Genomic DNA, 27384 nt, shown 5'->3' with positions numbered 1-27384 from the left:
CACATACACCTTAAAGGATGTGTTACCTGTGATGCAGGCAGAGAAGGGGCTGCCTGGGATGTGTGTTACCTGTGATGCAGGCAGAGAAGGGGCTGCCTGGGCTGTGTGTGTTACATGTGATGCAGGCTGAGAAGGGGCTGCCTGGGATGTGTGTGTTACCTGTGATGCAGGCTGAGAAGGGGATGTGTGTGTTACCTGTGATGCGGGCTGAGAAGGGGCTGCCTGGGATGTGTGTGTTACCTGTGATGAAGGCTGAGAAGGGGCTGCCAGGGATGTGTTTGTCATTGTATTTGACCAGGATGCTGTACTGTCCAGGTAGGACAGGCAGGTAGGACACAGAGCATGTTCCATCCTGGTTATCCACACAGCTGATGTCGGCTTTAGAAGGACCGTCCATGGCCAGCGACAGACCACCTACCCACACAGGAGAGAGAGAAAAGTTATACAAGATATAAATTATGCACATCAGCTCTGTTCGTGAACCAACACAGCTCATATTTATTGTGCTTATGATTGATTTATAATTTACTGCTACTAATTGTGTGTTACGTGTGTGTTGATTGGCTGGTTTCCCATGAGTGCATGTGCTTGTGTGTGTCCTACCCTCTCCTGCATCCTTGGTGTTGACGGTGAACATGGCAGGTTTGTTGACGGTCCCGTGGATAAGGCCCGGTCCGTATGCACTGACGTTCCCGCTGTTCACATAGTCCACATAGAACTGGAGTGGACTACCTGTTACAGAGAGAGGAGAGAGGGGGAGAGAGGAGAGAGAGAGGAGAGAGGGGAGAGAGGAGAGAGAGGGGAGAGAGAGGGGAGAGAGGGATGATAGAGAGAAGAGAGGAGAGAGAGGGGAGAGAGAGGGGAGAGAGGGGGAGAGAGAGGAGAGAGGGGGAGAGAGAGAGGAGAGAGGAGAGAGAGAGAGAGAGGGGAGAGAGAGGAGAGAGAGGGGAGAGAGTGGGGAGAGAGTGGGGAGAGAGAGAGGAGAGAGAGTGGGGAGAGAGGAGAGAGAGGAGAGAGAGGGGAGAGAGAGGAGAGAGAGTGGGGAGTGAGGGGTGAGGAGAGAGTGGGGAGTGAGGGGTGAGGAGAGAGAGGGGAGAGCAGAGGAGAGAGAGTGGGGAGAGAGGGAAGAGAGGAGAGAGGGGAAGAGAGGAGAGAGGAGAGAGGGGAGGAGAGGAGAGAGAGGGGAGAGAGAGGGGAGAGAGGAGAGAGAAAGAGAGGAGGAGAGAGAGGAGGAGAGAGAGGGGAGGCGAGAGAGAAAATCAGCACATCCAGATCCAGACCAATACTGTTAGCTGTCAAAGGAGAGGTTCTTGGCCAAGTAATCAATCAATCGATCAAATGTATTCATGAAGGTGAGGGTATGGGGTTGGTTTTACATCATCATTTACCCATCATGATGTATGTATTCATGAAGCCCTTTTTGCATCAGCCGATGTCTCAAAGTGCTGTACAGCAACCCAGCCTAAAACCCCAAACAGCAACCCAGCCTAAAACCCCAAACAGAAACCCAGCCTAAAACCCCAAACAGCAACCCAGCCTAAAACCCCAAACAGCAACCCAGCCTAAAACCCCAAACAGCAACCCAGCCTAAAACCCCAAACAGCAACCCAGCCTAAAACCCCAAACAGCAACCCAGCCTAAAACCCCAAACAGCAACCCAGCCTAAAACCCCAAACAGCAACCCAGCCTAAAACCCCAAACAGCAAACCAGCCTAAAACCCCAAACAGCATACCAGCCTAAAACCCCAAACAGCAACCCAGCCTAAAACCCCAAACATCAACCCAGCCTAAAACCCCAAACAGCAACCCAGCCTAAAACCCCAAACAGCAACCCAGCCTAAAACCCCAAACAGCAACCCAGCCTAAAACCCCAAACAGCAACCCAGCCTAAAACCCCAAACAGCAACCCAGCCTAAAACCCCAAACAGCAACCCAGCCTAAAACCCCAAACAGAAACCCAGCCTAAAACCCCAAACAGCAAACCCAGCCTAAAACCCCAAACAGCAACCCAGCCTAAAACCCCAAACAGCAACCCAGCCTAAAACCCCAAACAGCAACCCAGCCTAAAACCCCAAACAGCAACCCAGCCTAAAACCCCAAACAGCAACCCAGCCTAAAACCCCAAACAGCAACCCAGCCTAAAACCCCAAACAGAAACCCAGCCTAAAACCCCAAACAGAAACCCAGCCTAAAACCCCAAACAGAAACCCAGCCTAAAACCCCAAACAGCAAGCAATGCAGGTGTAGAAGCTAAGAGTCCTAAATATTCTGAAATAACTTCCACTTTTCCAAAAATATAGACCCTAAAGTGGTATGATTGAGCGAGTGGTGTAATTGGTATTGTTGCGATAAGTATCGTAAGTATTCACCCCCTTAGATTTCTTCATATTTTATTATTTTACAATGTGGGATGAAAACAGATTTAATTGTAATTTCTTGTCAAAGATCTACACAAAATACTATATAATGTCAAAGTAGAAGATGAATGAAAAATAAAACCCTAATACACCTTAATTTGAAAAGTATTCACTGAATCAATCCATGTTAGAAACACCTTTGACTCAACAACCAACAAGCCTCTAAATAAAGATATGTATGTGACTGTTTATCAGAGGAGGAGCTGAGGCTCTGGGAGTGTGGTGTCAGGAAAATAACCTCTCACTCAACGTCAACAAAACAAAGGAGATGATCGTGGACTTCAGGAAACAGCAAAGGGAGCACCCCCCTATCCCTATTGACGGGACAGTAGTGGAGAAGGTGGAAAGTTTTAAGTTCCTCAGCGTACACATCACGGACAAACTGAAATGATCCACCCACACAGACAGCGTGGTGAAGAAGGCGCAACAGTGCCTCTTCAACCTCAGGAGGCTGAATAAATTTGGCTTGTCACCTAAAACCCTCACAAACTTCTACAGGTGCACAATTGAGAGCATCCTGTCGGGCTGTATCACCGCCTGGTTCGGAAACTGCACTGCCCACACCCGCAAGGCTCTCCAGAGGGTGGTGCGGTCTGGCCAACGCATCACCGGGGCCAAACTAACTGCCCTCCAGGACACCTACAACACCCGATGTCACAGGAAGGCCATAAAGATCATCAAGGACAACAACCACCCGAGCCACTGCCTGTTCACCCCTTTATCATCCAGAAGGCGAGGTCAGTACAGGGGCATCAAAGCTGGGACCGAGAGACTTAAAAACAGCTTCAATCTCAAGGCCATCAGACTGTTAAACAGCCACCACTAACATAGAGAAACTGCTGCCAACATACTTGAAATCATTGGCCACTTTAATAAATGGATCACTTGTCACTTTATTAATAATGTCACTTTAATAATGTTCACGTATCTGGCATTACTCATCTCATATGTATATACTGTATTCTATACTATTTTACTGTATCTTAGCCTATGCATTACTCATCTCATATGTATATACTGTATTCTATACTATTCTACTGTATCTTAGTCTATGTATTACTCATCTCATATGTATATACTGTATTCTATACTATCTACTGTATCTTAGCCTATGCATTACTCATCTCATATGTACAGTATATACTGTATTCTATACTATCTACTGTATCTTAGCCTATGTATTACTCATCTCATATGTATATACTGTATTCTATACTATCTACTGTATCTTAGCCTATGTATTACTCATCTCATATGTATATACTGTATTCTATACTATCTACTGTATATTAGTCTATGCTGCTCTGACGTTGCTCATCCATATATTTATATATTCTTAATTACATTCCTTTACTTAGATCTGTGTGTATTGGGTATGTGTTGTGAAATTGTTAGATTACTTGTTAGATATTACTACACTGTTGGAACTAGAAGCCAAAGCATTTCGCTACACTCGCATTAACACCTGCTACCCATGTGTATGTGACCAATCACATTTGATTTGATTTTGAGAGTGAACTAGCTTACCCACAGTTATTGTGTGTGTGTTTATGTGTACTGTTAATGTTAGTGTGTATAGTGTTGTTCGTACCAGGGATGTGTATAGTGTGTGTTGTTCATACCAGGGATGTGTATAGTGTGTGTTGTTCATACCAGGGATGTGTATAGTGTGTGTTGTTCGTACCAGGGATGTGTATAGTGTGTGATGTTCGTACCAGGGATGTGTATAGTGTGTGTTGTTCGTACCAGGGGTGTGTGTAGTGTGTGTTGTTCGTACCAGGGGTGTGTATAGTGTGTGTTGTTCGTACCAGCGGTGTGTATAGTGTGTGTTGTTCGTACCAGTGGTGTGTATAGTGTGTGTTGTTCGTACCAGGGGTGTGTATAGTGTGTGTTGTTCGTACCAGGGGTGTGTATAGTGTGTGTTGTTCGTACCAGAGGTGTGTATAGTGTGTGTTGTTCGTACCAGGGTTGTGTGTAGTGTGTGTTGTTCATACCAGGCATGTGTATAGTGTGTGTTGTTCGTACCAGCGGTGTGTATAGTGTGTGTTGTTCGTACCAGGGGTGTGTGTAGTGTGTGTTGTTCGTACCAGCGGTGTGTATAGTGTGTGTTGTTCGTACCAGGGATGTGTATAGTGTGTGTTGTTCGTACCAGGGATGTGTATAGTGTGTGTTGTTCATACCAGGGATGTGTATAGTGTGTGTTGTTCGTACCAGGGTTGTGTGTAGTGTGTGTTGTTCGTACCAGGGTTGTGTGTAGTGTGTGTTGTTCATACCAGGGATGTGTATAGTGTGTGTAGTTCGTACCAGGGGTGTGTGTAGTGTGTGTTGTTTGTACCAGGGATGTGTATCCCGTCGTATTTGATGTCCATCTCGTGCAGGCCGACCTCAGTTGGAGCATATTTAACCGTTACTGTCCCATCCTTATTGTCTGTGATGTCCGGCTTGGCTGTCTTACCTGACGGCATGCGCACATCACCTAGGGGACGAAGACAACGGTTAGACAGGCAGGCCTTGTTTTTCCTTTTTATTAGAAGTCGTTGAAAAAATTCAGAGGACACGACTAAATCCGGTCTGCTCTCTGCTTCTTAAACCCGTTTTGTTTTGTGTGTGTGTGTGTGTGTGTGTGTGTGTGTGTGTGTGTGTGTGTGTGTGTGTGTACCTGTGATCTCTCCATTCTGGATGGTGAAGGGGATGATCAGATCAAACGGCCGGAGTCCCACAACGTCCAAACCGTTCGTTCGCATTGGCTGGTCTGATGCCTAGAGGGCAGAGGTCAACGAGAGTCTGAGGGGGAGGGAGAAGGGTTGGGTAGGGTAGGGAGGGGGAGGGAGGGAGGGACTGAGGTATGGGGTTGGGTGACGAGGGACTGGGGTTGGGTGATGAGGGGTGAAGTATGGGACTGGATGAGGAGGGGTGAGGGACTGAGGTATGGGGTTGGGTGAGTAGGGGCGAGGGACTGGGGTATGGGGTTGGGTGAGGAGGGGTGAGGGACTGGGGTTGGGTGAGGAGGGGTGAAGTATGGGATTGGGTGAGGAGGGGTGAGGTGAGGTATGGTGTTGGGTGAGGAGGGGTGAGGTATGGTGTTGGGTGAGGAGGGGTGAGGGTATGGTGTTGGGTGAGAAGGGGTGAGGGTATGGTGTTGGGTGAGGAGGGGTGAGGGTATGGGGTTGGGTGAGGAGGGGTGAGGTATGGTGTTGGGTGAGGAGGGGTGAGGTGTGGTGTTGGGTGAGGAGGGGTGAGGGTATGGGGTTGGGTGAGGAGGGGTGAGGTATGGGGTTGGTGAGGAGGGGTGAGGTATGGGGTTGGGTGAGGAGGGGTGAGGGTATGGGGTTGGGTGAGGAGGGGTGAGGGTATGGGGTTGGTGAGGGGGGTGAAGAGGGGTGAGGTATGGGGATGGTGAGGGGGTGAAGAGGGGTGAGGTATGGGGTTGGGTGAGGGGGGTGAGGTATGCAGGTACACACAGCAAAATAGACTGTAGCTGAAATGAGGAGGCGATAGGGACCAAACACCAAAACATACAACACACAAGAAGATGATGATGATGATGATGATGAAACCGCTGACACTGAGACAATTACATCATAACATAAGCAACAGACAAACGATATATTGACACACGGCGGACATTTTGTCAAATGTGGAGTCACATTAATGATTCACAAAATAGCCACTAATCCTCTTGTGGAGAAGAGAGGAGAGGAGAGGAGAGGAGAGGGGGGGAGAGGAGAGGAGAGGAGAGGAGAGGGGGGGAGGGGAGGGAGAGGAGAGGAGAGGAGAGGAGAGGAGAGGAGAGGAGAGGAGAGGAGAGGAGAGGAGAGGAGAGGAGAGGAGAGGAGAGGAGAGTGGAGAGACCAGTACCGAGGGTTGTTGACTGTAGTATTGTGGTAGTTGTTCTTGTTGGAGGAGCTGATCTGAGGGGGCTCCTTCCAATGCCTGAGGGAGAGGAGGGAGGAGTGGAGGGGGGAAGTAGGAGGGAGGAGGAGAGGGGAAGTAGGAGGGAGGAGGAGAGGGGAAGTAGGGGAGCAGGTAAGAAGGGAGAAGGGGAGGGGAAGGAGGGAAGAGGAGAAAGGGATAAGAGGAGGAGAGGTAAGGAGGGGAGTGGAGAGGAATAGAAGAGATGTGAGTTTGTCTGACTAGGCTCTGGGGTTTACGAGGGCTCAACGTTACACAACGTTCACATAGAAATGTGTAGTCTAGAACAGGCATGATTGTCTGTCAGAAGGTGTCAGATCTATTGGTTACATTTCTATCTGCAACGTTCTGTCACCTCCACTAGACCAATGAGCTCTGTGTCTCTGGACAGTCCAATGAGCAGCTGCTGTAGAGAGAGGGCGGGCCAAGAGGTCTCATTAACCAATCAAAGACTCACACACCTGCAAAGACCACAGGTTTTAAAATCTGTTGCAAATATTTCAATTATTTACGCATACATTGGAGCTAAGTCAGATATATTGAATTTGAAAAGACAAATAGTTCAAAATGTAAATGTATTTGGAAGTACAGTTGTAAAGAATTAGAAAAATGCATTTAATCTGGGTATTTAAACCCGTTATTTAATCTGGGTATTTAAACCTGGTATTTAATCTGGGTATTTAACCCAGGTATTTAATCTGGGTATTTAAACCTGGTATTTAATCTGGGTATTTAACCCAGGTATTTAATCTGGGTATTTAAACCTGGTATTTAATCTGGGTATTTAACCCAGGTATTTAATCTGGGTATTTAAACCAGGTATTTAATCTGGGTATTTAAACCTGGTATTTAATCTGGGTATTTAACCCAGGTATTTAATCTGGGTATTTACCCCAGGTATTTAATCTGGGTATTTAACCCAGGTATTTAATCTGGGTATTTAACCCAGGTATTTAATCTGGGTATTTAACCCAGGTATTTAATCTGGGTATTTAACCCAGGTATTTAATCCCGTTTTTTAAATCCAGGTATTTAACCGAGGTATTTAACCAAGGGATTTAATCTGGGTATTTAACCCTGGGATTTAACCTGGGTATTTAACCCAGGTATTTAATCTGGGTATTTAAACCAGGTATTTAATCTGGGTATTTAAACCTGGTATTTAATCTGGGTATTTAACCCAGGTATTTAATCTGGGTATTTAACCCAGGTATTTAATCTGGGTATTTAACCCAGGTATTTAATCCCGTTTTTTAAATCCAGGTATTTAACTGAGGTATTTAACCAAGGGATTTAATCTGGGTATTTAACCCTGGGATTTAACCTGGGTATTTAACCCAGGTATTTAACCTAGGTAATTTACCCAGGGATTTAACCTGTGGATTTAACCTGTGGATTTAACCTACGTGTTTAACTTGGTTATTTAAGATAGGCATTAACCTATGTATTTAAACTGGGTATTTAACCCGGGTATTTAAACCAGGTATTTAACCAGGGTGTTCAACCTGGGTGTTTAACCTGGGTGTTTAACCTAGGTATTTAACCCAGGGATTTAAACTAGGTATTTAGCCCGGTTATTTAACATAGGTATTTAACCTAGGCATTTAACATGGGTATTTCACCTAAGTATTTAACCTGGGTATTTATCCCGGGGATTTAAGACAGGTATTTAACCCAGGTGCTATCATCCAGAAGGCGAGGTCAGTACAGGTGCATCAAAGCTGGGACCGAGAGACTGAAAAACAGCTTCTATCTCAAGGCCATCAGACTGTTAAACAGCCACCACTAACATTGAGTGGCTGCTGCCAACATACTGACTCAACTCCAGCCACTTTAATAATGGAAATTGATGGAAATCAATGTATAATATATCACTAGCCACTTTAAACAATTCTACTTAATATAATGTTTACATACCCTACATTATTCATCTCATATGTAGATGTATATACTGTACTCTATATCATCTACTGCATCTTTATGTAATACATGTATCACTAGCCACTTTAAACAATGCTACTAGAAGCACAAGCATTTCGCTACACTCGCATTAACATCTGCTAACCATGTGTATGTGACAAATACATTTGATTTGATTTTTGATTTGATAGGTATTTAACCCAGGGATTTAACCCAGGGATTTAACGTTGATATTTAACCTAGGTATTTAACCCAGACATTTAACCCAGGCATTTTACCCAGGCATTTAACCCAGGTATTTAACCTGGGGATTTAACCTAGGTATTTAACCCAGGTATTTAACCTGGGTATTTAATCTAGGTATTTAACCTGGGGATTTAACCTAGGTATTTAACCTGGGGATTTAACCTAGGTATTTAACCGAGGTATTTAATATAGGGACACAGGGATTTAACCCAGGGGTTTATCCCGGGTATTTAACCCAGGTATTCAACCTAGGTATTTAATCCGAGGATTTAAACTAGGTATTTACACCGGTTATTTAACCTAGGTTATTTAACGTAGGTGTTTAACCCGAACATTTAATCCAGGCATTTAACCAGGGTATTTAATCTAGGGATTTAACCTGGGGATGTAACCTGGGTATTTAATAAGGTTATTTAACCTGGTTATTTAACCTAGGTATTTAACCCAGGTATTTAACCTGGTTATTTAACCTAGGTATTTAACCCAGGTATTTAACCTGGTTATTTAACCTAGGTATTTAACCTGGTTATTTAACCTAGGTATTTAGTAAGGTTATTTAACCTGGTTATTTAACCTAGGTATTTAACCCAGGTATTTAACCTGGTTATTTAACCTAGGTATTTAACCCAGGTATTTAACCTGGATATTTAACCTAGGTATTTAACCCAGGTATTTAACCTGGTTATTTAACCTAGGTATTTAACCTGGTTATTTAACCTAGGTATTTAGTAAGGTTATTTAACCTGGTTATTTAACCTAGGTATTTAACCCAGGTATTTAACCTGGTTATTTAACCTAGGTATTTAACCCAGGTATTTAACCTGGTTATTTAACCTGGTTATTTAACCTGGTTATTTAACCCAGGTATTTAACCCAGGTATTTAACCCGGTTATTTAACCCGGTTATTTAATCTAGGGATTTAACCTGGGGATTTAACCTGGAGATTTAACCTGGAGATTTAACCCGGGGGTTTATCCCGGGTATTTAACCCGGAATTTAACCCAGGGATTTAACCTAGGTATTTAACCCGGTTATTTAACCCGGTTATTTAATCTAGGGATTTAACCTGGGGATTTAACCTGGAGATTTAACCTGGAGATTTAACCCGGGGGTTTATCCCGGGTATTTAACCCGGAATTTAACCCAGGGATTTAACCTAGGTATTTAACTAGAGGATTTAAACTAGGTATTTAACCCAGAGATTTAACCTGGTTATTTAACCTCAGTATTTAACCTAGTTATTTAACCAGGGTGTTTAATCTAGGTACTTAACCTGGGGATTTAACCTAGGTATTTAACCTGGGGATTTAACCTAGGTATTTAACCTAGGTATTTAACCCGGGTATTTAACCAGGGTGTTTAACCCGGGTATTTAACCCAGGGATTCAACCTAGGTATCTAACCAGAGGATTCAACCTAGGTATTTAACCTGGTTATTTAACCTCAGTATTTAACCAAGTTATTTAACCTAGGAATTTAACCCAGGGATTTAACCTGGTTATTTAACCTCAGTATTTAATCTAGTTATTTAACCTAGGAATTTAACCCAGGGATTTAACCTGGGGATTTAAACTGGGGATTTAACCTGGGGATTTAACCTGCACTGTCACGACTTCCTCTGAAGACGGTCCCTCTCCTTGTTCGGCAGTCGACGTCACCGACCTTCTAGCCATCATTGATCCATTTTTTCATTTTCAATTGGTTTTGTCTTGTCTTCCTACACACCTGGTTCCAATCCCATCAATTACATGTTGTGTATTTAACCCTCTGTTTCCCCTCATGTCCTTGTCGGAGATTGTTTGTTGAATATTGGTGTTTATTGTTATTCTGGTGTGAGGCGGGTTTTGCACCCTCTATTTGTTATTTTGTATACTTTGGTTTTCTGACGTTTTGATGTTTATTAAACAGTTCATTCTCCTGCGCCTGACTTCCCTGCCAGGAGAGGGAGTGGAGAGGCATGCACCGCATTACAAAATAAGTATTTGAAAATCTAGTTGGTTTTGTCACGATCGCCGTAAGAACATTCAGACCAAAGCGCAGCTTGAAATCGGTTCGACATTTTTTATTAGAAGTGAACCGCACAAAAAACAATAAAGAATAAACGATAGGTGAAGCTCAAACAGTGCTCACAGGCAACTACACAGAAACAAGAGCCCACAAAACACAGTGGGGAAATGGCTGCCTAAATATGATCCCCAATCAGAGACAACAACAAACAGCTGCCTCTGATTGGGAACCATACCATGCCAACATGGACATAAACAACCTAGATTAGTAGACACCCCGACCTAACCAAAATAGAGAATAAAAAAGTTTCTCTATGGTCAGGGCGTGACAGGTTTTTACAAATAACCATTCAAATAGTCAAATACAAGTACTTGTATTTTCAAATACACAGAAACAAGTATTTTAAATACCGTATACTCAAATACCCATGTATTTGAACCCAGGTCGGATGTACATCTGCATGTATCTGTGTGTGACTATGTGTGTCCGTATGTGTGTGTGTGTGTGTGTGTGTGTGTGTGTGTGTGTGTGTGTGTGTGTGTGTGTGTGTGTGTGTGTGTGTGTGTGTGTGTGTGTGTGTGTGTGTGTGTGTGTGTGTGCGTGTGTGTGTGTGTGTATGTCTCACTCTAAGTACCGTGACCAGGAAGGAGCTGTTGGGGATGAGTTACATTACGTACCAGGAAGGCGCTGTTGGGGATGAGTTCCATACCATGACCAGGAAGGGGCTGTTGGGGATGAGATACATTACGTACCAGGAAGGGGCTGTTGGGGATGAGTTACGTACCGTGACCAGGAAGGAGCTGTTGGGGATGAGTTCCATACCATGACCAGGAAGGGGCTGTTGGGGATGAGTTACATTACGTACCAGGAAGGGGCTGTTGGGGATGAGTTCCATACCATGACCAGGAAGGGGCTGTTGGGGATGAGTTACATTACGTACCAGGAAGGGGCTGTTGGGGATGAGTTCCATACCATGACCAGGAAGGGGCTGTTGGGGATGAGTTACATTACGTACCAGGAAGGGGCTGTTGGGGATGAGTTACGTACCGTGACCAGGAAGGAGCTGTTGGGGATGAGTTTCATACCATGACCAGGAAGGGACTGTTGGGGATGAGTTACGTACCGTGACCAGGAAGGGGCTGTTGGGGATGAGTTCCATACCATGACCAGGAAGGGGCTGTTGGGGATGAGTTACGTACCATGACCAGGAAGGGGCTGTTGGGGATGAGTTACCTACCGTGACCAGGAAGGGGCTGTTGGGGATGAGTTACGTACCGTGACCAGGAAGGGGCTGTTGGGGATGAGTTCCCCTCCAAAGCGAACGCAGATACAGTAATCTCCAGGCTGGGGGGCAGTGTAGAAGATATCAAAGGTTCCATCCTCATTCTCCATCACGTCTACATCTAACTCCACCCCTTCTGAGGTACACACACTGCACGTCACCTAGAGAGGAGGGGGGGGGGGGGGGTAGAAGATATCAAAGGTTCCATCCTCAATCTCCACCACATCTACATCTACTTATCCATCCTTTATTCACTCTGTTTTTATCAGTTACATTTTTCATTCATCGCAGCGTCACATACAAACCACACGGTGAGGGGAATTACAAAGAACCAGTGCAATACAAGGTCAAGACCTACTACAAACCTAACCCTAACCCTAACACTAACCCTAACCCTAACCCTAACACTAACCCTAACCCTAACCCTAACCCTAACCCCCTAACCCCCTAACCCTAACCCTAACCCTAACCCCCTAACCCTAACCCTAACCCTAACCCCCTAACCCTAACCCTAACCCTAACCCCCTAACCCTAACCCTAACCCCCTAACCCTAACCCTAACACTAAATCTGTTCATTTTCACCTTTCCTTTTCCAGCAGCCTTTGCATTCACAGTGATGACGGTCTGCTCGCCACTCTGGATGGTCGTACCCACACCAGCCCCTGAGAGAGGTGGAGAGATGGAGAGATGGAGGGATGGATGGAGAGGTAGAGGGATGGAGATATGGAGGGATGGAGAGGGATGGAGAGGTAGAGGGATGGAGAGATGGAGAGGGAAATAGAGTCAGACACAAAGAAAAAGTCTGAGACTCCCTCCCTCCATGTATCATCTCCATGATCCCATGAGCCCTATTCTCCTTAAAGCACTATACAAGTAAGGAACACAATGCCCCCATGCCATCTTCTACTGTTAGACTATATTAGTAGAAAGAAAGAAAGAAAGAAAGAAAGAAAGAAAGAAAGAAAGAAAGAAAGAAAGAAAGAAAGAGAGAGAGATAGAAAGAAAGAAAGAGAGAAAGAGAGAAAGAGAGAAAGAGAGAAGGTCACTCAAAACCTTGGAAAATCCTTGACAAAGTACAGGCTGAGTGATGACAGCCTTGCCATTGAGAAGGGTAGACACAGGAAAACCTGGCTCCCTGTAGAGGAAAGGCTGTGCAACCACTGCACCACAGCAGAACCTGAGACAAGAGCTGCATTTCCTGGCAAAATGTCAAAAATATAAAACAATTAGAGAGTGTCATTTCCCCAAATTTGAAACCCTTATTCAAGGTTTCAAAGACCTCTCTGATGAGAGTAGAGATGAGACCTCTCTGATGAGACCATGAAAACCGAAGAAAACGAACAACAATGACAGACAGTTTGATGAAGAATGCAAAACCCTAATAAATAAATTGAGAAACAATCCAACAAGAAACAGAAAACCTGAGTCTTCACCTTCACTGTCGTGAATCACTAAAACAATACAGAAATACACTACGGAAAAAGAAGGAACAGCATGTCAGAAATCAGCTCAATGTAATTGAAGAATCTATAGACTAACCACTTCTGGGAAAATTGGAAAACTCTAAACAAACACCACAGAGAGTAATCTATCCAAAACGGAAATCGATAGATAGATACATCAATTCTCCAATCTTTTTGGTTCTATAACAAACAACAGACAGCAAAAAAACATATACAAGATCAAATACAAATCTAAAGAATCAACTATTAAAGACAACCCACTGGAATCTCCAGTTCCACTGAATGAACTACAGGACAAAATACAAACCCTCCAACTCCAAAAGGCCTGTGGTGTTGATAGTATCCTCAATGAAATTATAAAATATACAGATAACAAATTCCAATTGGCTATACTTAAACTCTTTAACATCATCCTTAGCTCTGGCATCTTCCCCAATATTTGGAACAAAGAACTGATCACCCCAATCCACAAAAGTGGAGACAAATTTGACGCCAATAACTACCGCAGCAACCTTGGGAAAATCCTCTGCATTATCATTAACAGCAGACTTGTACATTTCCTCAGTGAAAACAATGTACTGAGCAAATGTCTAATTGGCTTTTTACCAAATTACCATACGACAAAACACGTATTCACCCTGCACACCCTAATTGACAAACAAACAAACAAACCAAAACAAAGGCAAAGCCTTCTCATGCTTTGTTGATTTCAAAAAAGCCTTTGACTCAATTTGGCATGAGGGTCTGCTATACAAATTGATGGAATGTGGTGTTGGGGGAAAAACATACAACATTATAAGATCCATGTACACAAACAACAGGTGTGTGATTTAACCTCACTAGGGGGCACTATTTTCACCTCCAGATGAAAAGCGTTCCCAAATTAAACTGCATATTACTCAGGCCCATAAGCAAGGAAATGCATATAATTTGGATAAAAAACACTCTAAAGTTTCCAAAACTGTTAAAATGATGTCTCAGTATAACAGAACTGACATGGCAGGCGAAAACCTGAGAAAAATCCATCCAGGAAGTGGATTTTTTAAAATGTTTGTAGTTCTATGGACTGCCTACACTGTATCCCATGACTTAGGACTCAAATTGTTTCAGGCTTGTATTCTGAAAAATGAGGGAGTAAGACCACTTTGAGTGAGTGGACCCTGGGAAGTCGCCAGACCTGTTTGGTGCGCACGACCGAGAGCACACGTTTCTTGTTTTTCTTTTATATTGACGAAGCAATTGTTCTGTTGAAATATTATTGATTATTATGACTAAAATCAACCTGAGGATTGATTATAAACATAATATTTTGATTTTTCGTCTGCCTGTTTTGACTGCCTTTGAGCCATTGGATTACTGAACAAAACGCGCCAACAAAACTGAGGTTTTTGGATATAAAGAGGGACTTTATCGAACAAAACAAATATTTATTGTGAAACTGGGAGTCTTGTGAGTGCAACCATATGAAGATCATCAAAGTTAAGTGATTAATTTTATCGCTATTTCTGACTTTTGTAACTCCAATACTTGGCTGGTAACTGTTTGTAATGTTTTGTGTGCTTGGCTCTGTCCTCAGATAATATCGGCTTTCACCGTAAAACCTTTTTGAAATCTGACACTGCGGTTGGATAAACAAGAAGTTCATCTTTAAACCGATGTATAACACATGTTTTATGAATATTTATTATGAGTATTTCTGTTCTTGAATTTGGCGCTCTGCAATTTCACTGGATGTTGGCCCGGTGGGACGGTAGTGTTCCACATACCCATAAGAAGTTAAATTGGCAAAAAAAACTAATTTCTTCCCACAGGGCCGTGGGTTGAGACGGGATGCAACTTAAGCCCCACCGTCTTCAACATATACAGTGGGGCAAAAAGTATTTAGTCAGCCACCAATTGTGCAAGTTCTACCACTTAAAAAGATGAGAGAGGCCTGTAATTTTCATCATAGGTACACTTAAACTATGACAGACAAAATGAGAAAAAAAATCCAGAAAATCAAATTGTAGGATTTTGCAAATTATGGTGGAAAATAAGTATTTGGTCAATAGCAAACATTTATTTCAATACTTTGTTATATACCCTTTGTTGGCAATGACAGAGGTCATACGTTTTATGTAAGTCTTCACAAGGTTTTCACACACTGTTGCTGGTATTTTGGCCCATTCCTCCATGCAGATCTCCTCTAGAGCAGTGATGTTTTGGGGCTGTTGCTGGGTAACACAGACTTTCAACTCCCTCCAAAGATTTTCTATGGGGTTGAGATCTGGAGACTGGCTAGGCCACTCCAGGACCTTGAAATGCTTCTTACGAAGCCACTCCTTCATTGCCCGGGCGGTGTGTTTAGGATCATTGTCATGCTGAAAGACCGAGCCACGTTTCATCTTCAATGCCCTTGCTGATGGAAGGAGGTTTTCACTCAAAATCTCACGATACATGGCCCCATTCATTCTTTCCTTTACACGGATCAGTCGTCCTGGTCCCTTTGTAGAAAATCAGCCCCAAAGCATGATGTTTCCACCCCCATGCTTCACAGTAGGTATGGTGTTCTTTGGATGCAACTCAGCATTCTTTGTCCTCCAAACACGACGAGTTGAGTTTTTACCAAAAAGTTATATTTTGGTTTCATCTGACCATATGACATTCTCCCAATCTTCTTCTGGATCATCCAAATGCGCTCTAGCAAACTTCAGACAGGCCTGGACATGTACTGGCTTAAGCAGGGGGACATGTCTGGCACTGCAGGATTTGAGTCCCTGGCGGCGTAGTGTGTAACTGATGGTAGGCTTTGTTACTTTGGTCCCAGCTCTCTGCAGGTCATTCACTAGGTCCCCCCGTGTGGTTCTGGGATTTTTGCTCACCGTTCTTGTGATCATTTTGGTCCCACGGGGTGAGATCTTGCGTGGAGCCCCAGATCGAGGGAGATTATCAGTGGTCTTGTATGTCTTCCATTTCCTAATAATTGCAGATTCAGTCTTCCCAGCCTGGTGCAGGTCTACAATTTTGTTTCTGGTGTCCTTTGACAGCTCTTTGGTCTTGGCCATAGTGGAGTTTGGAGTGTGACTGTTTGAGGTTCTGGACAGGTGTCTTTTATACTGACAACAAGTTCAAACAGGTGCCATTAATACAGGTAACAAGTGGAGGACAGAGGAGCCTCTTAAAGAAGAAGTTACAGGTCTCGCCAATTCGTTGATATACAGTGGGGCAAAAAAGTATTTAGTCAGCCACCAATTGTGCAAGTTCTCCCATCCGGGGGTGTCCTCGGATGGGGCCACAGTGTCTCCTGACCCCTCCTGTCTCAGCCTCCAGTATTTATGCTGCAGTAGTTTATGTGTCGGGGGGCTAGGGTCAGTTTGTTATATCTGGAGTACTTCTCCTGTCCTATTCGGTGTCCTGTGTGAATTTAAGTGTGCTCTCTCTAATTCTCTCTTTCTCTCTTTCTTTCTCTCTCTCGGAGGACCTGAGCCCTAGGACCATGCCTCAAGACTACCTGACATGATGACTCCTTGCTGTCCCCAGTCCACCTGGCCGTGCTGCTGCTCTAGTTTCAACTGTTCTGCCTTATTATTATTGGACCATGCTGGTCATTTATGAACACTTGAACATCTTGGCCATGTTCTGTTATAATCTCCACCCGGCACAGCCAGAAGAGGACTGGACACCCCTCATAGCCTGGTTCCTCTCTAGGTTTCTTCCTAGGTTTTGGCCTTTCTAGGGAGTTTTTCCTAGCCACTGTGCTTCTTCACCTGCATTGCTTGCTGTTTGGGGTTTTAGGCTGGGTTTCTGTACAGCCCTTTGAGATATCAGCTGATGTAAGAAGAGCTATATAAATACATTTGATTTGATTTGATGATCTAAGTGTTCTTACCCAGAGACGGAACCAGACCAGACCAGACTAGTGGATCTATCTTCTAAGTGTTCTTACCCAGAGACGGAACCAGACCAGACAAGACTCGTGGATATATACCATCTAAGTGTTCTTACCCAGAGACGGAACCAGACCAGACCAGACTCGTGGATATACCATCTAAGTGTTCTTACCCAGAGACGGAACCAGACCAGACCAGACTCGTGGATATATACCATCTAAGTGTTCTTACCCAGAGACGGAACCAGACCAGACCAGACTCGTGGATATATACCATCTAAGTGTTCTTACCCAGAGACGGAACCAGACCAGACCAGACTCGTGGATATACCATCTAAGTGTTCTTACCCAGAGACGGAACCAGACCAGACCAGACTCGTGGATATATACCATCTAAGTGTTCTTACCCAGAGACGGAACCAGACCAGACCAGACTCGTGGATATATACCATCTAAGTGTTCTTACCCAGAGACGGAACCAGACCAGACCAGACTCGTGGATATATACCATCTAAGTGTTCTTATCCAGAGACGGAACCAGACCAGACCTGACTCGTGGATATATACCATCTAAGTGTTCTTATCCAGAGACGGAACCAGGACAGACCAGACTCGTGGATATACCATCTAAGTGTTCTTACCCAGAGACGGAACCAGACCAGACCAGACTCGTGGATTTATACCATCTAAGTGTTCTTAACCAGGGACGGAACCAGACCAGACCAGACTTGTGGATATATACCATCTAAGTGTTCTTACCCAGAGACGGAACCAGACCAGACCAGACTCGTGGATATACCATCTAAGTGTTCTTATCCAGAGACGGAACCAGACCAGACCAGACTCGTGGATATATACCATCTAAGTGTTCTTATCCAGAGACGGAACCAGGACAGACCAGACTCGTGGATATACCATCTAAGTGTTCTTACCCAGAGACGGAACCAGACCAGACCAGACTCGTGGATTTATACCATCTAAGTGTTCTTAACCAGGGACGGAACCAGACCAGACCAGACTTGTGGATATATACCATCTAAGTGTTCTTACCCAGAGACGGAACCAGACCAGACCAGACTCGTGGATATACCATCTAAGTGTTCTTACCCAGAGACGGAACCAGACCAGACCAGACTTGTGGATATACCATCTAAGTGTTCTTACCCAGAGACGGAACCAGACCAGACTCGTGGATATATACCATCTAAGTGTTCTTACCCAGAGACGGAACCAGACCAGACCAGACTCATGGATATACCATCTAAGTGTTCTTACCCAGAGACGGAACCAGACCAGACCAGACTCGTGGATATACCATCTAAGTGTTCTTACCCAGAGACGGAACCAGACCAGACCAGACTCGTGGATATACCATCTAAGTGTTCTTACCCAGAGACGGAACCAGACCAGACCAGACTCGTGGATATATACCATCTAAGTGTTCTTACCCAGAGACGGAACCAGACCAGACCAGACTCGTGGATATACCATCTAAGTGTTCTTACCCAGAGACGGAACCAGACCAGACCAGACTCGTGGATATACCATCTAAGTGTTCTTACCCAGAGACAGAACTAGACCAGACCAGACTCGTGGATATATACCATCTAAGTGTTCTTACCCAGAGACGAAACTAGACCAGACCAGACTCGTGGATATATACCATCTAAGTGTTCTTACCCAGAGACGGAACTAGACCAGACCAGACTCGTTGATATACCATCTAAGTGTTCTTACCCAGGCAGTGGCCTACGATTGACACTGAGAAAGAGAAGGGTGGAAGCAGGGGAGCGAAACAGTGACAAAAACAATGAGAGGCAACAACTGGTGCTCCAAACGGAAGGATGAAGCAAATGTGGAGGAGGAGTGGAGGAGGAAGGAGGGGAGGAGGAAGGAGGGGAGGAGGAGTGGAGGGGAGGGAGGAGGAAAGGAGGAGGGGGGTGAGGAGGGGAGGAGGAGGAGTGGAGGAGGGGAGGGAGGAGGAGTGAAGGAGGGGAGGAGGAGGGGAGGAGGAGGGGAGGAGGAGGGGAGGAAGAAGGGAGGAGGGGAGGAGGAGGGGAGGAGGAAGGGAGAAGGGGGAGGAGGAAGCAAATGTGAAGGAGGAGTGAAGGAGGGGAGGAGGAGTGGAGGAGCAGGGGAGGGGAGGGAGGAGGAAGGGAGGAGGGTAGGAGGAAGGGAGGAGGAAGGGAGGAGGGGGTGAGGAGGGGGGTGAGGAGGGGAGGAGGAAGGGAGGAGGAGGGGAGGAGGAAGGGAGGAGGGGAGGAGGAGGGGAGGAGGGGAGGAGGAAGGGAGGAGAGGGGTGAGGAGGGGAGGAGGAAGGGAGGAGAAGGGGAGGAAAGGAGGGAGGAGGAAGGGAGGAGGGGGATGAGGAGGGGAGGAGGAAGGTAGTAGGAAGGGAGGAAGGTATGTGTATGTGGGGTGGAGGGCACACTAATGCACAAATAATCAATCAATACAGTTACGTACAATCGGTGTGTCCTACCTGTGACGGTACACTTGCTGGCGTCTCCATTAGGTAGAGCCCTGACGTGGTAGGGGGAGTAAGGGATCTCGTCCCCTCCATACTTTATCAGCACGGTGTAACGACCCACCATGTCAGGTACATATGATACCAGATAGGTCCCGTCCTGGTTGTCACAGACACTGGCCTTCTTAGGCTTCCCCTCTGGGTCCTGGAGACAGTCACCATGGAAACAGACAGTCAGATTACATCGAAACAGTCCGACAGATGAGGTCACCATGAAGATGAGACAGACACACTATAGGCTAGCCCGCACGTAACCTTGGTAAGCATACCATCTCCTACACCTGGCTAAAACCCTTAAATACAGTGGGATTAGATGTATTGGTAGGTTAGGACTCAGACATAGTGGGATTAGATGTATTGGTAGGTTAGGACTCTTAGACATAGTGGGAGTAGATGTATTGGTAGGTTAGGACTCTTAGACATAGTGGGAGTAGATGTATTGGTAGGTTAGGATGTAGACATAGTGGGATTAGATGTATTGGCAGGTTAGGACTCTTAGACATAGTGGGAGTAGATGTATTGGTAGGTTAGGATGTAGACATAGTGGGAGTAGATGTATTGGTAGGATAGGACTGTTAGACATAGTGGGAGTAGATGTATTGGTAGGTTAGGATGTAGACATAGTGGGAGTAGATGTATTGGTAGGTTAGGACTCTTAGACATAGTGGGAGTAGATGTATTGGTAGGATAGGACTCTTAGACATAGTGGGAGTAGATGTATTGGTAGGTTAGGACTCTTAGACATAGTGGGAGTAGATGTATTGGTAGGTTAGGACTCTTAGACATAGTGGGAGTAGAGGTATTGGTAGGTTAGGATGTAGACATAGTGGGAGTAGATGTATTGGTAGATTAGGACTCTTAGACATAGTGGGAGTAGATGTATTGGTAGGTTAGGACTCTTAGACATAGTGGGAGTAGATGTATTGGTAGGTTAGGATGTAGACATAGTGGGATTAGATGTATTGGCAGGTTAGGACTCTTAGACATAGTGGGAGTAGATGTATTGGTAGGTTAGGATGTAGACATAGTGGGAGTAGATGTATTGGTAGGATAGGGCTCTTAGACATAGTGGGAGTAGATGTATTGGTAGGTTAGGACTCTTAGACATAGTGGGAGTAGATGTATTGGTAGGTTAGGACTCTTAGACATAGTGGGAGTAGATGTATTGGTAGTTTAGGATGTAGACATAGTGGGAGTAGATGTATTGGTAGGTTAGGACTCTTAGACATAGTGGGAGTAGATGTATTGGTAGGTTAGGACTCTTAGACATAGTGGGATTAGATGTATTGGTAGGTTAGGACTCTTAGACATAGTGGGAGTAGATGTATTGGTAGGTTAGGATGTAGACATAGTGGGAGTAGATGTATTGGTAGGTTAGGACTCTTAGACATAGTGGGAGTAGATGTATTGGTAGGTTAGGATGTAGACATAGTGGGAGTAGATGTATTGGTAGGTTAGGACTCTTAGACATAGTGGGAGTAGATGTATTGGTAGGTTAGGATGTAGACATAGTGGGAGTAGATGTATTGGTAGGTTAGGACCCTTAGACATAGTGGGAGTAGATGTATTGGTAGGTTAGGACTCTTAGACATAGTGGGAGTAGATGTATTGGTAGGTTAGGACTCTTATACATAGTGGGAGTAGATGTATTGGTAGGTTAGGACTCTTAGACATGGTGGGATTAGATGTATTGGTAGGTTAGGACTCTTAGACATAGTGGGAGTAGATGTATTGGTAGGTTAGGACTCTTATACATAGTGGGAGTAGATGTATTGGTAGGTTAGGACTCTTAGACATAGTGGGAGTAGATGTATTGGTAGGTTAGGACTCTTAGACATAGTGGGAGTAGATGTATTGGTAGGTTAGGATGTAGACATAGTGGGAGTAGATGTATTGGCAGGTTAGGACTCTTAGACATAGTGGGAGTAGATGTATTGGTAGGTTAGGATGTAGACATAGTGGGAGTAGATGTATTGGTAGGATAGGACTGTTAGACATAGTGGGAGTAGATGTATTGGTAGGTTAGGATGTAGACATAGTGGGAGTAGATGTATTGGTAGGTTAGGACTCTTAGACATAGTGGGAGTAGATGTATTGGTAGGATAGGACTCTTAGACATAGTGGGAGTAGATGTATTGGTAGTTTAGGATGTAGACATAGTGGGAGTAGATGTATTGGTAGGTTAGGACTCTTAGACATAGTGGGAGTAGATGTATTGGTAGGTTAGGACTCTTAGACATAGTGGGAGTAGATGTATTGGTAGGATAGGACTCTTAGACATAGTGGGAGTAGATGTATTGGTAGGATAGGACTCTTAGACATAGTGGGAGTAGATGTATTGGTAGGTTAGGACTCTTAGACATAGTGGGAGTAGATGTATTGGTAGGTTAGGACTCTTAGACATAGTGGGAGTAGATGTATTGGTAGGTTAGGATGTAGACATAGTGGGAGTAGATGTATTGGTAGATTAGGACTCTTAGACATAGTGGGAGTAGATGTATTGGTAGGTTAGGACTCTTAGACATAGTGGGAGTAGATGTATTGGTAGGTTAGGATGTAGACATAGTGGGATTAGATGTATTGGCAGGTTAGGACTCTTAGACATAGTGGGAGTAGATGTATTGGTAGGTTAGGATGTAGACATAGTGGGAGTAGATGTATTGGTAGGATAGGGCTCTTAGACATAGTGGGAGTAGATGTATTGGTAGGTTAGGACTCTTAGACATAGTGGGAGTAGATGTATTGGTAGGTTAGGACTCTTAGACATAGTGGGAGTAGATGTATTGGTAGTTTAGGATGTAGACATAGTGGGAGTAGATGTATTGGTAGGTTAGGACTCTTAGACATAGTGGGAGTAGATGTATTGGTAGGTTAGGACTCTTAGACATAGTGGGAGTAGATGTATTGGTAGATTAGGACTCTTAGACATAGTGGGATTAGATGTATTGGTAGGTTAGGACTCTTAGACATAGTGGGAGTAGATGTATTGGTAGGTTAGGATGTAGACATAGTGGGAGTAGATGTATTGGTAGGTTAGGACTCTTAGACATAGTGGGAGTAGATGTATTGGTAGGTTAGGATGTAGACATAGTGGGAGTAGATGTATTGGTAGGTTAGGACTCTTAGACATAGTGGGAGTAGATGTATTGGTAGGTTAGGATGTAGACATAGTGGGAGTAGATGTATTGGTAGGTTAGGACCCTTAGACATAGTGGGAGTAGATGTATTGGTAGGTTAGGACTCTTAGACATAGTGGGAGTAGATGTATTGGTAGGTTAGGACTCTTAGACATAGTGGGAGTAGATGTATTGGTAGGTTAGGACTCTTAGACATGGTGGGATTAGATGTATTGGTAGGTTAGGACTCTTAGACATAGTGGGAGTAGATGTATTGGTAGGTTAGGACTCTTATACATAGTGGGAGTAGATGTATTGGTAGGTTAGGACTCTTAGACATAGTGGGAGTAGATGTATTGGTAGGTTAGGACTCTTAGACATAGTGGGAGTAGATGTATTGGTAGGTTAGGATGTAGACATAGTGGGAGTAGATGTATTGGTAGGTTAGGACTCTTAGACATAGTGGGAGTAGATGTATTGTTAGGTTAGGATTTAGACATAGTGGGAGTAGATGTATTGGTAGGTTAGGACTCTTAGACATAGTGGGAGTAGATGTATTGGTAGGTTAGGACCCTTAGACACGGTAAATTACATTTTAATGGCATCGGACCGAGGCTCTGCATCTGTCCTCGTGCTCCTAGACCTTAGTGCTGCTTTTGATACCATCGATCACCACATTCTTTTGGAGAGATTGGAAACCCAAATTGGTCTACACGGACAAGTTCTGGCCTGGTTTAGATCTTATCTGTCGGAAAGATATCAGTTTGTCTCTGTGAATAGTTTGTCCTCTGACAAATCAACTGTAAATTTCGGTGTTCCTCAAGGTTCCGTTTTAGGACCACTATTGTTTTCACTATATATTTGACCTCTTGGGGATGTTATTCGAAAACATAATGTTAACTTTCAATGCTATGCGGATGACACACAGCTGTACATTTCAATTAAACATGGTGAAGCCCCAAAATTGCCCTTGCTAGAAGAATGTGTTTCAGACATAAGGAAGTGGATGGCTGCAAACTTTCTACTTTTAAACTCAGACAAAACAGAGATGCTTGTTCTAGGTCCCAAGAAACAAAGAGATCTTCTGTTGAATCTGACAATTAATCTTAATGGTTGTACAGTCGTCAAAAATAAAACTGTGAAGGACCTCGGCGTTACTCTGGACCCTGATCTCTCTTTTGAAGAACATATCAAGACAATTTCAAGGACAGCTTTTTTCCATCTACGTAACATTGCAAAAATCAGAAACTTTCTGTCCAAAAATTATGCAGAAAAATTAATCCATGCTTTTGTCACTTCTAGGTTAGACTACTGCAATGCTCTACTTTCCAGCTACCCGGATAAAGCACTAAATAAACTTCAGTTAGTGCTAAATACGGCTGCTAGAATCCTGACTAGAACCAAAAAACTTGATCATATTACTCCAGTGCTAGCCTATCTACACTGGCTTCCTGTCAAAGCAAGGGCTGATTTCAAGGTTTTACTGCTAACCTACAAAGCATTACATGGGCTTGCTCCTACCTATCTCTCTGATTTGGTCCTGCCGTACATACCTACACGTACGCTACGGTCACAAGACGCAGGCCTCCTAATTGTCCCTAGAATTTCTAAGCAAACAGCTGGAGGCAGGGCTTTCTCCTATAGAGCTCCATTTTTATGGAACGGTCTGCCTACCCATGTCAGAGACGCAAACTCGGTCTCAACCTTTAAGTCTCTACTGAAGACTCATCTCTTCAGTGGGTCATATGATTGAGTGTAGTCTGGCCCAGGAGTGGGAGGGTGAACGGAAAGGCTCTGGAGCAACGAACCGCCCTTGCTGTCTCTGCCTGGCCGGTTCCCCTCTTTCCACTGGGATTCTCTGCCTCTAACCCTATTACAGGGGCTGAGTCACTGGCTTACTGGGGCTCTCTCATGCCGTCCCTGGAGGGGGTGCGTCACCTGAGTGGGTTGAGTCACTGATGTGGTCATCCTGTCTGGGATGGCGACCCCCCCCCCCCCCCCCCTTTGGGTTGTGCGGTGGCGGAGGTCTTTGTGGGCTATACTCAGCCTTGTCTCAGGATGGTAAGTTGGTGGTTGAAGATATCCCTCTAGTGGTGTGGGGGCTGTGCTTTGGCAAAGTGGGTGGGGTTATATCCTTCCTGTTTGGCCCTGTCCGGGGGTGTCCTCGGAGTGGGCCACAGTGTCTCCTGACCCCTCCTGTCTCAGCCTCCAGTATTTATGCTGCAGTAGTAGTTTATGTGTCGGGGGGCTAGGGTCAGTTTGTTATATCTGGAGTACTTCTCCTGTCCTATTCGGTGTCCTGTGTGAATCTAGGTGTGCGTTCTCTAATTCTCTCCTTCATTCTTTCTCTCTCTCGGAGGACCTGAGCCCTAGGACCATGCCCCAGGACTACCTGACATTATGACTCCTTGCTGTCCCCAGTCCACCTGGCTGTGCTGCTGCTCCAGTTTCAACTGTTCTGCCTTAATATTATTCGACCATGCTGGTCATTTATGAACATTTGAACATCTTGGCCATGTTCTGTTATAATCTCCACCCGGCACAGCCAGAAGAGGACTGGCCATCCCACATATGCTCTCTCTAATTCTCTCTTTCTTTCTCTCTCTCGGAGGACCTGAGCCCTAGGACCATGCCCCAGGAATACCTGACATGATGACTCCTTGCTGTCCCCAGTCCACCTGACTGTGCTGCTGCTCCAGTTTCAACTGTTCTGCCTTATTATTATTCGACCATGCTGGTCATTTATGAACATTTGAACATCTTGACCATGTTTTGTTATAATCTCCACCCGGCACAGCCAGAAGAGGACTGGCCACCCCACATAGCCTGGTCCTCTCTAGGTTTCTTCCTAGGTTTTGGCCTTTCTAGGGAGTTTTTCCTAGCCACCGTGCTTCTACACCTGCATTGCTTGCTGTTTGGGGTTTTAGGCTGGGTTTCTGTACAGCACTTTGAGATATCAGCTGATGTACGAAGGGCTATATAAATAAATTTGATTTGATTTGATTTAGACATAGTGGGAGGAAATGTATTTGTTGGCCTCTTTATTGACAGGACTCACAGTGATCTGCACAGCAAGCAGCCCCATTCCTGCATCCTTGACGTCGATGGTGAACTCGACAGGCAGAGAGGCGGGCACTCCAGTGGTGTTGAGACCGGGACCGCTGGCGTGCACCTTACTGGCATCATGGGTAGGCAACACCTGCACCGTGTAGGGACTGGGGGGGTGCAGTGTCAAAACTGTGTTTGTGTGTTGCCTGTGTATGTGTTACCTGTGTGTGTGTGTGAGTGTTGCCTTTGTGTGTGTGTGTGTGTGTGTGTGTGTGTGTGTGTGTGTGTGTGTGTGTGTGTGTGTGTGTGTGTGTGTGTTGCCTATGTCTTTGTTACCTATGTGTGTGTATGTGTGTGTTACGTATGTGTGTGTGTGTGTGTGCGTTACCTATGTGTGTGTGTGTGTGTGTGTGTGTGTGTGTGTGTGTGTGTGTGTGTTGCCTATGTCTTTGTTACCTATGTGTGTGTATGTGTGTGTTACGTATGTGTGTGTGTGTGTGTGCGTTACCTATGTGTGTGTGTGTGTGTGTGTGTGTGTGTGTGTGTGTTACCTACGTGTGTGTGTGTTACCTATGTGTGTGTGTGTTACCTATGTGTGTGTGTGTGTGTTACCTATGTGTGTGTTTGTGTGTGTGTGTGTTACCTATGTGTGTGTGTGTGTGTGTGTGTGTTACCTATGTGTGTGTGTGTGTGTGTTACCTATGTGTGTGTGTGTGTGTGTTACCCATGTGTGTGTGTGTGTGTGTGTTACCCATGTGTGTATGTGTGTGTTGCCTGTGTGTGTGTGTTACCTATGTGTGTGTGTGTGTGTGTTACCCATGTGTGTGTGTGTGTTGCCTATGTGTGTGTGTGTTGCCTGTGTGTGTGTGTTACCTATGTGTGTGTGTGTTACCTATGTGTGTGCGTGTGTTACCTATGTGTGTGTTGCCTATGTTTGTGTGTGTTTTGCCTATGTGTATGTGTGTGTGTTACCCATGTGTGTGTGTGTTACCTATGTGTGTGTGTGTGTTACCTATGTGTGTGTGTTACCTATGTGTGTGTGTGTTGCCTATGTGTGTGTGTGTTACCTATGTGTGTGTGTGTATGTGTGTGTGTGTGTGTGTGTGTGTGTGTGTTACCTATGTGTGTGTGTGTTACCTATGTGTGTGTGTGTGTGTTACCTATGTGTGTGTGTGTGTGTTTCCTATGCGTGTGTGTGTGTTACCTATGCTTGTGTGTGTGTGCTACCTATGTGTGTGTGTGTTACCTATGTGTGTGTGTGTGTTGCCTATGTGTGTGTTACCTATGTGTGTGTATGTGTGTGATACCTATGTGTGTGTGTTACCTATCTAGGTGTGTGTGTGTGCGTTACCTATGTGTGTGTGCGTGTGTTACCTATGTGTGTGTGTGTGTGTGTGTGTGTGTGTGTTACCTATGTGTGTGTGTGTTACCTATGTGTGTGTGTGTGTTAACTATGTGTGTGTTACCTATGTGTGTGTGTGTTACCTATGCGTGTGTGTGTGTGTTACCTATGCTTGTGTGTGTGTGCTACCTATGTGTGTGTGTGTGTTACCTATGTGTGTGTGTGTGTGTGTGT

At 44.8% G+C, this 27384-nt stretch overlaps 1 protein-coding gene across 3 annotated transcripts in view; it reads right to left on the bottom strand.

The window, feature by feature from the left end:
• LOC110516429 (filamin-A) overlaps positions 1-27384 on the bottom strand; it is a 161342-nt gene that overhangs the window by 37973 nt on the left and 95985 nt on the right. For all 3 annotated transcript variants that reach the window (XM_090185605.1, XM_090185606.1, XM_090185607.1), the window contains 9 exons: positions 25819-25975; positions 19600-19789; positions 12369-12448; positions 11779-11946; positions 6276-6350; positions 5077-5176; positions 4753-4893; positions 604-732; positions 241-414 (listed from right to left, as the gene is read on the bottom strand). In XM_090185605.1, the coding sequence (XP_090041731.1) occupies positions 241-414; positions 604-732; positions 4753-4893; positions 5077-5176; positions 6276-6350; positions 11779-11946; positions 12369-12448; positions 19600-19789; positions 25819-25975 (1214 nt within the window). The remainder of the gene's footprint in view (positions 1-240; positions 415-603; positions 733-4752; positions 4894-5076; positions 5177-6275; positions 6351-11778; positions 11947-12368; positions 12449-19599; positions 19790-25818; positions 25976-27384) is intronic.

This window comes from Oncorhynchus mykiss, chromosome 9 (assembly GCF_057628025.1).
Source record: "Oncorhynchus mykiss isolate SJ-2025 chromosome 9, ASM5762802v1, whole genome shotgun sequence".
Taxonomy (NCBI): Eukaryota; Metazoa; Chordata; class Actinopteri; order Salmoniformes; family Salmonidae; genus Oncorhynchus; species Oncorhynchus mykiss.
The sequence above is the reverse complement of the archived record's forward strand: the minus strand, read 5'-3'. Positions and strand labels throughout refer to the sequence as shown.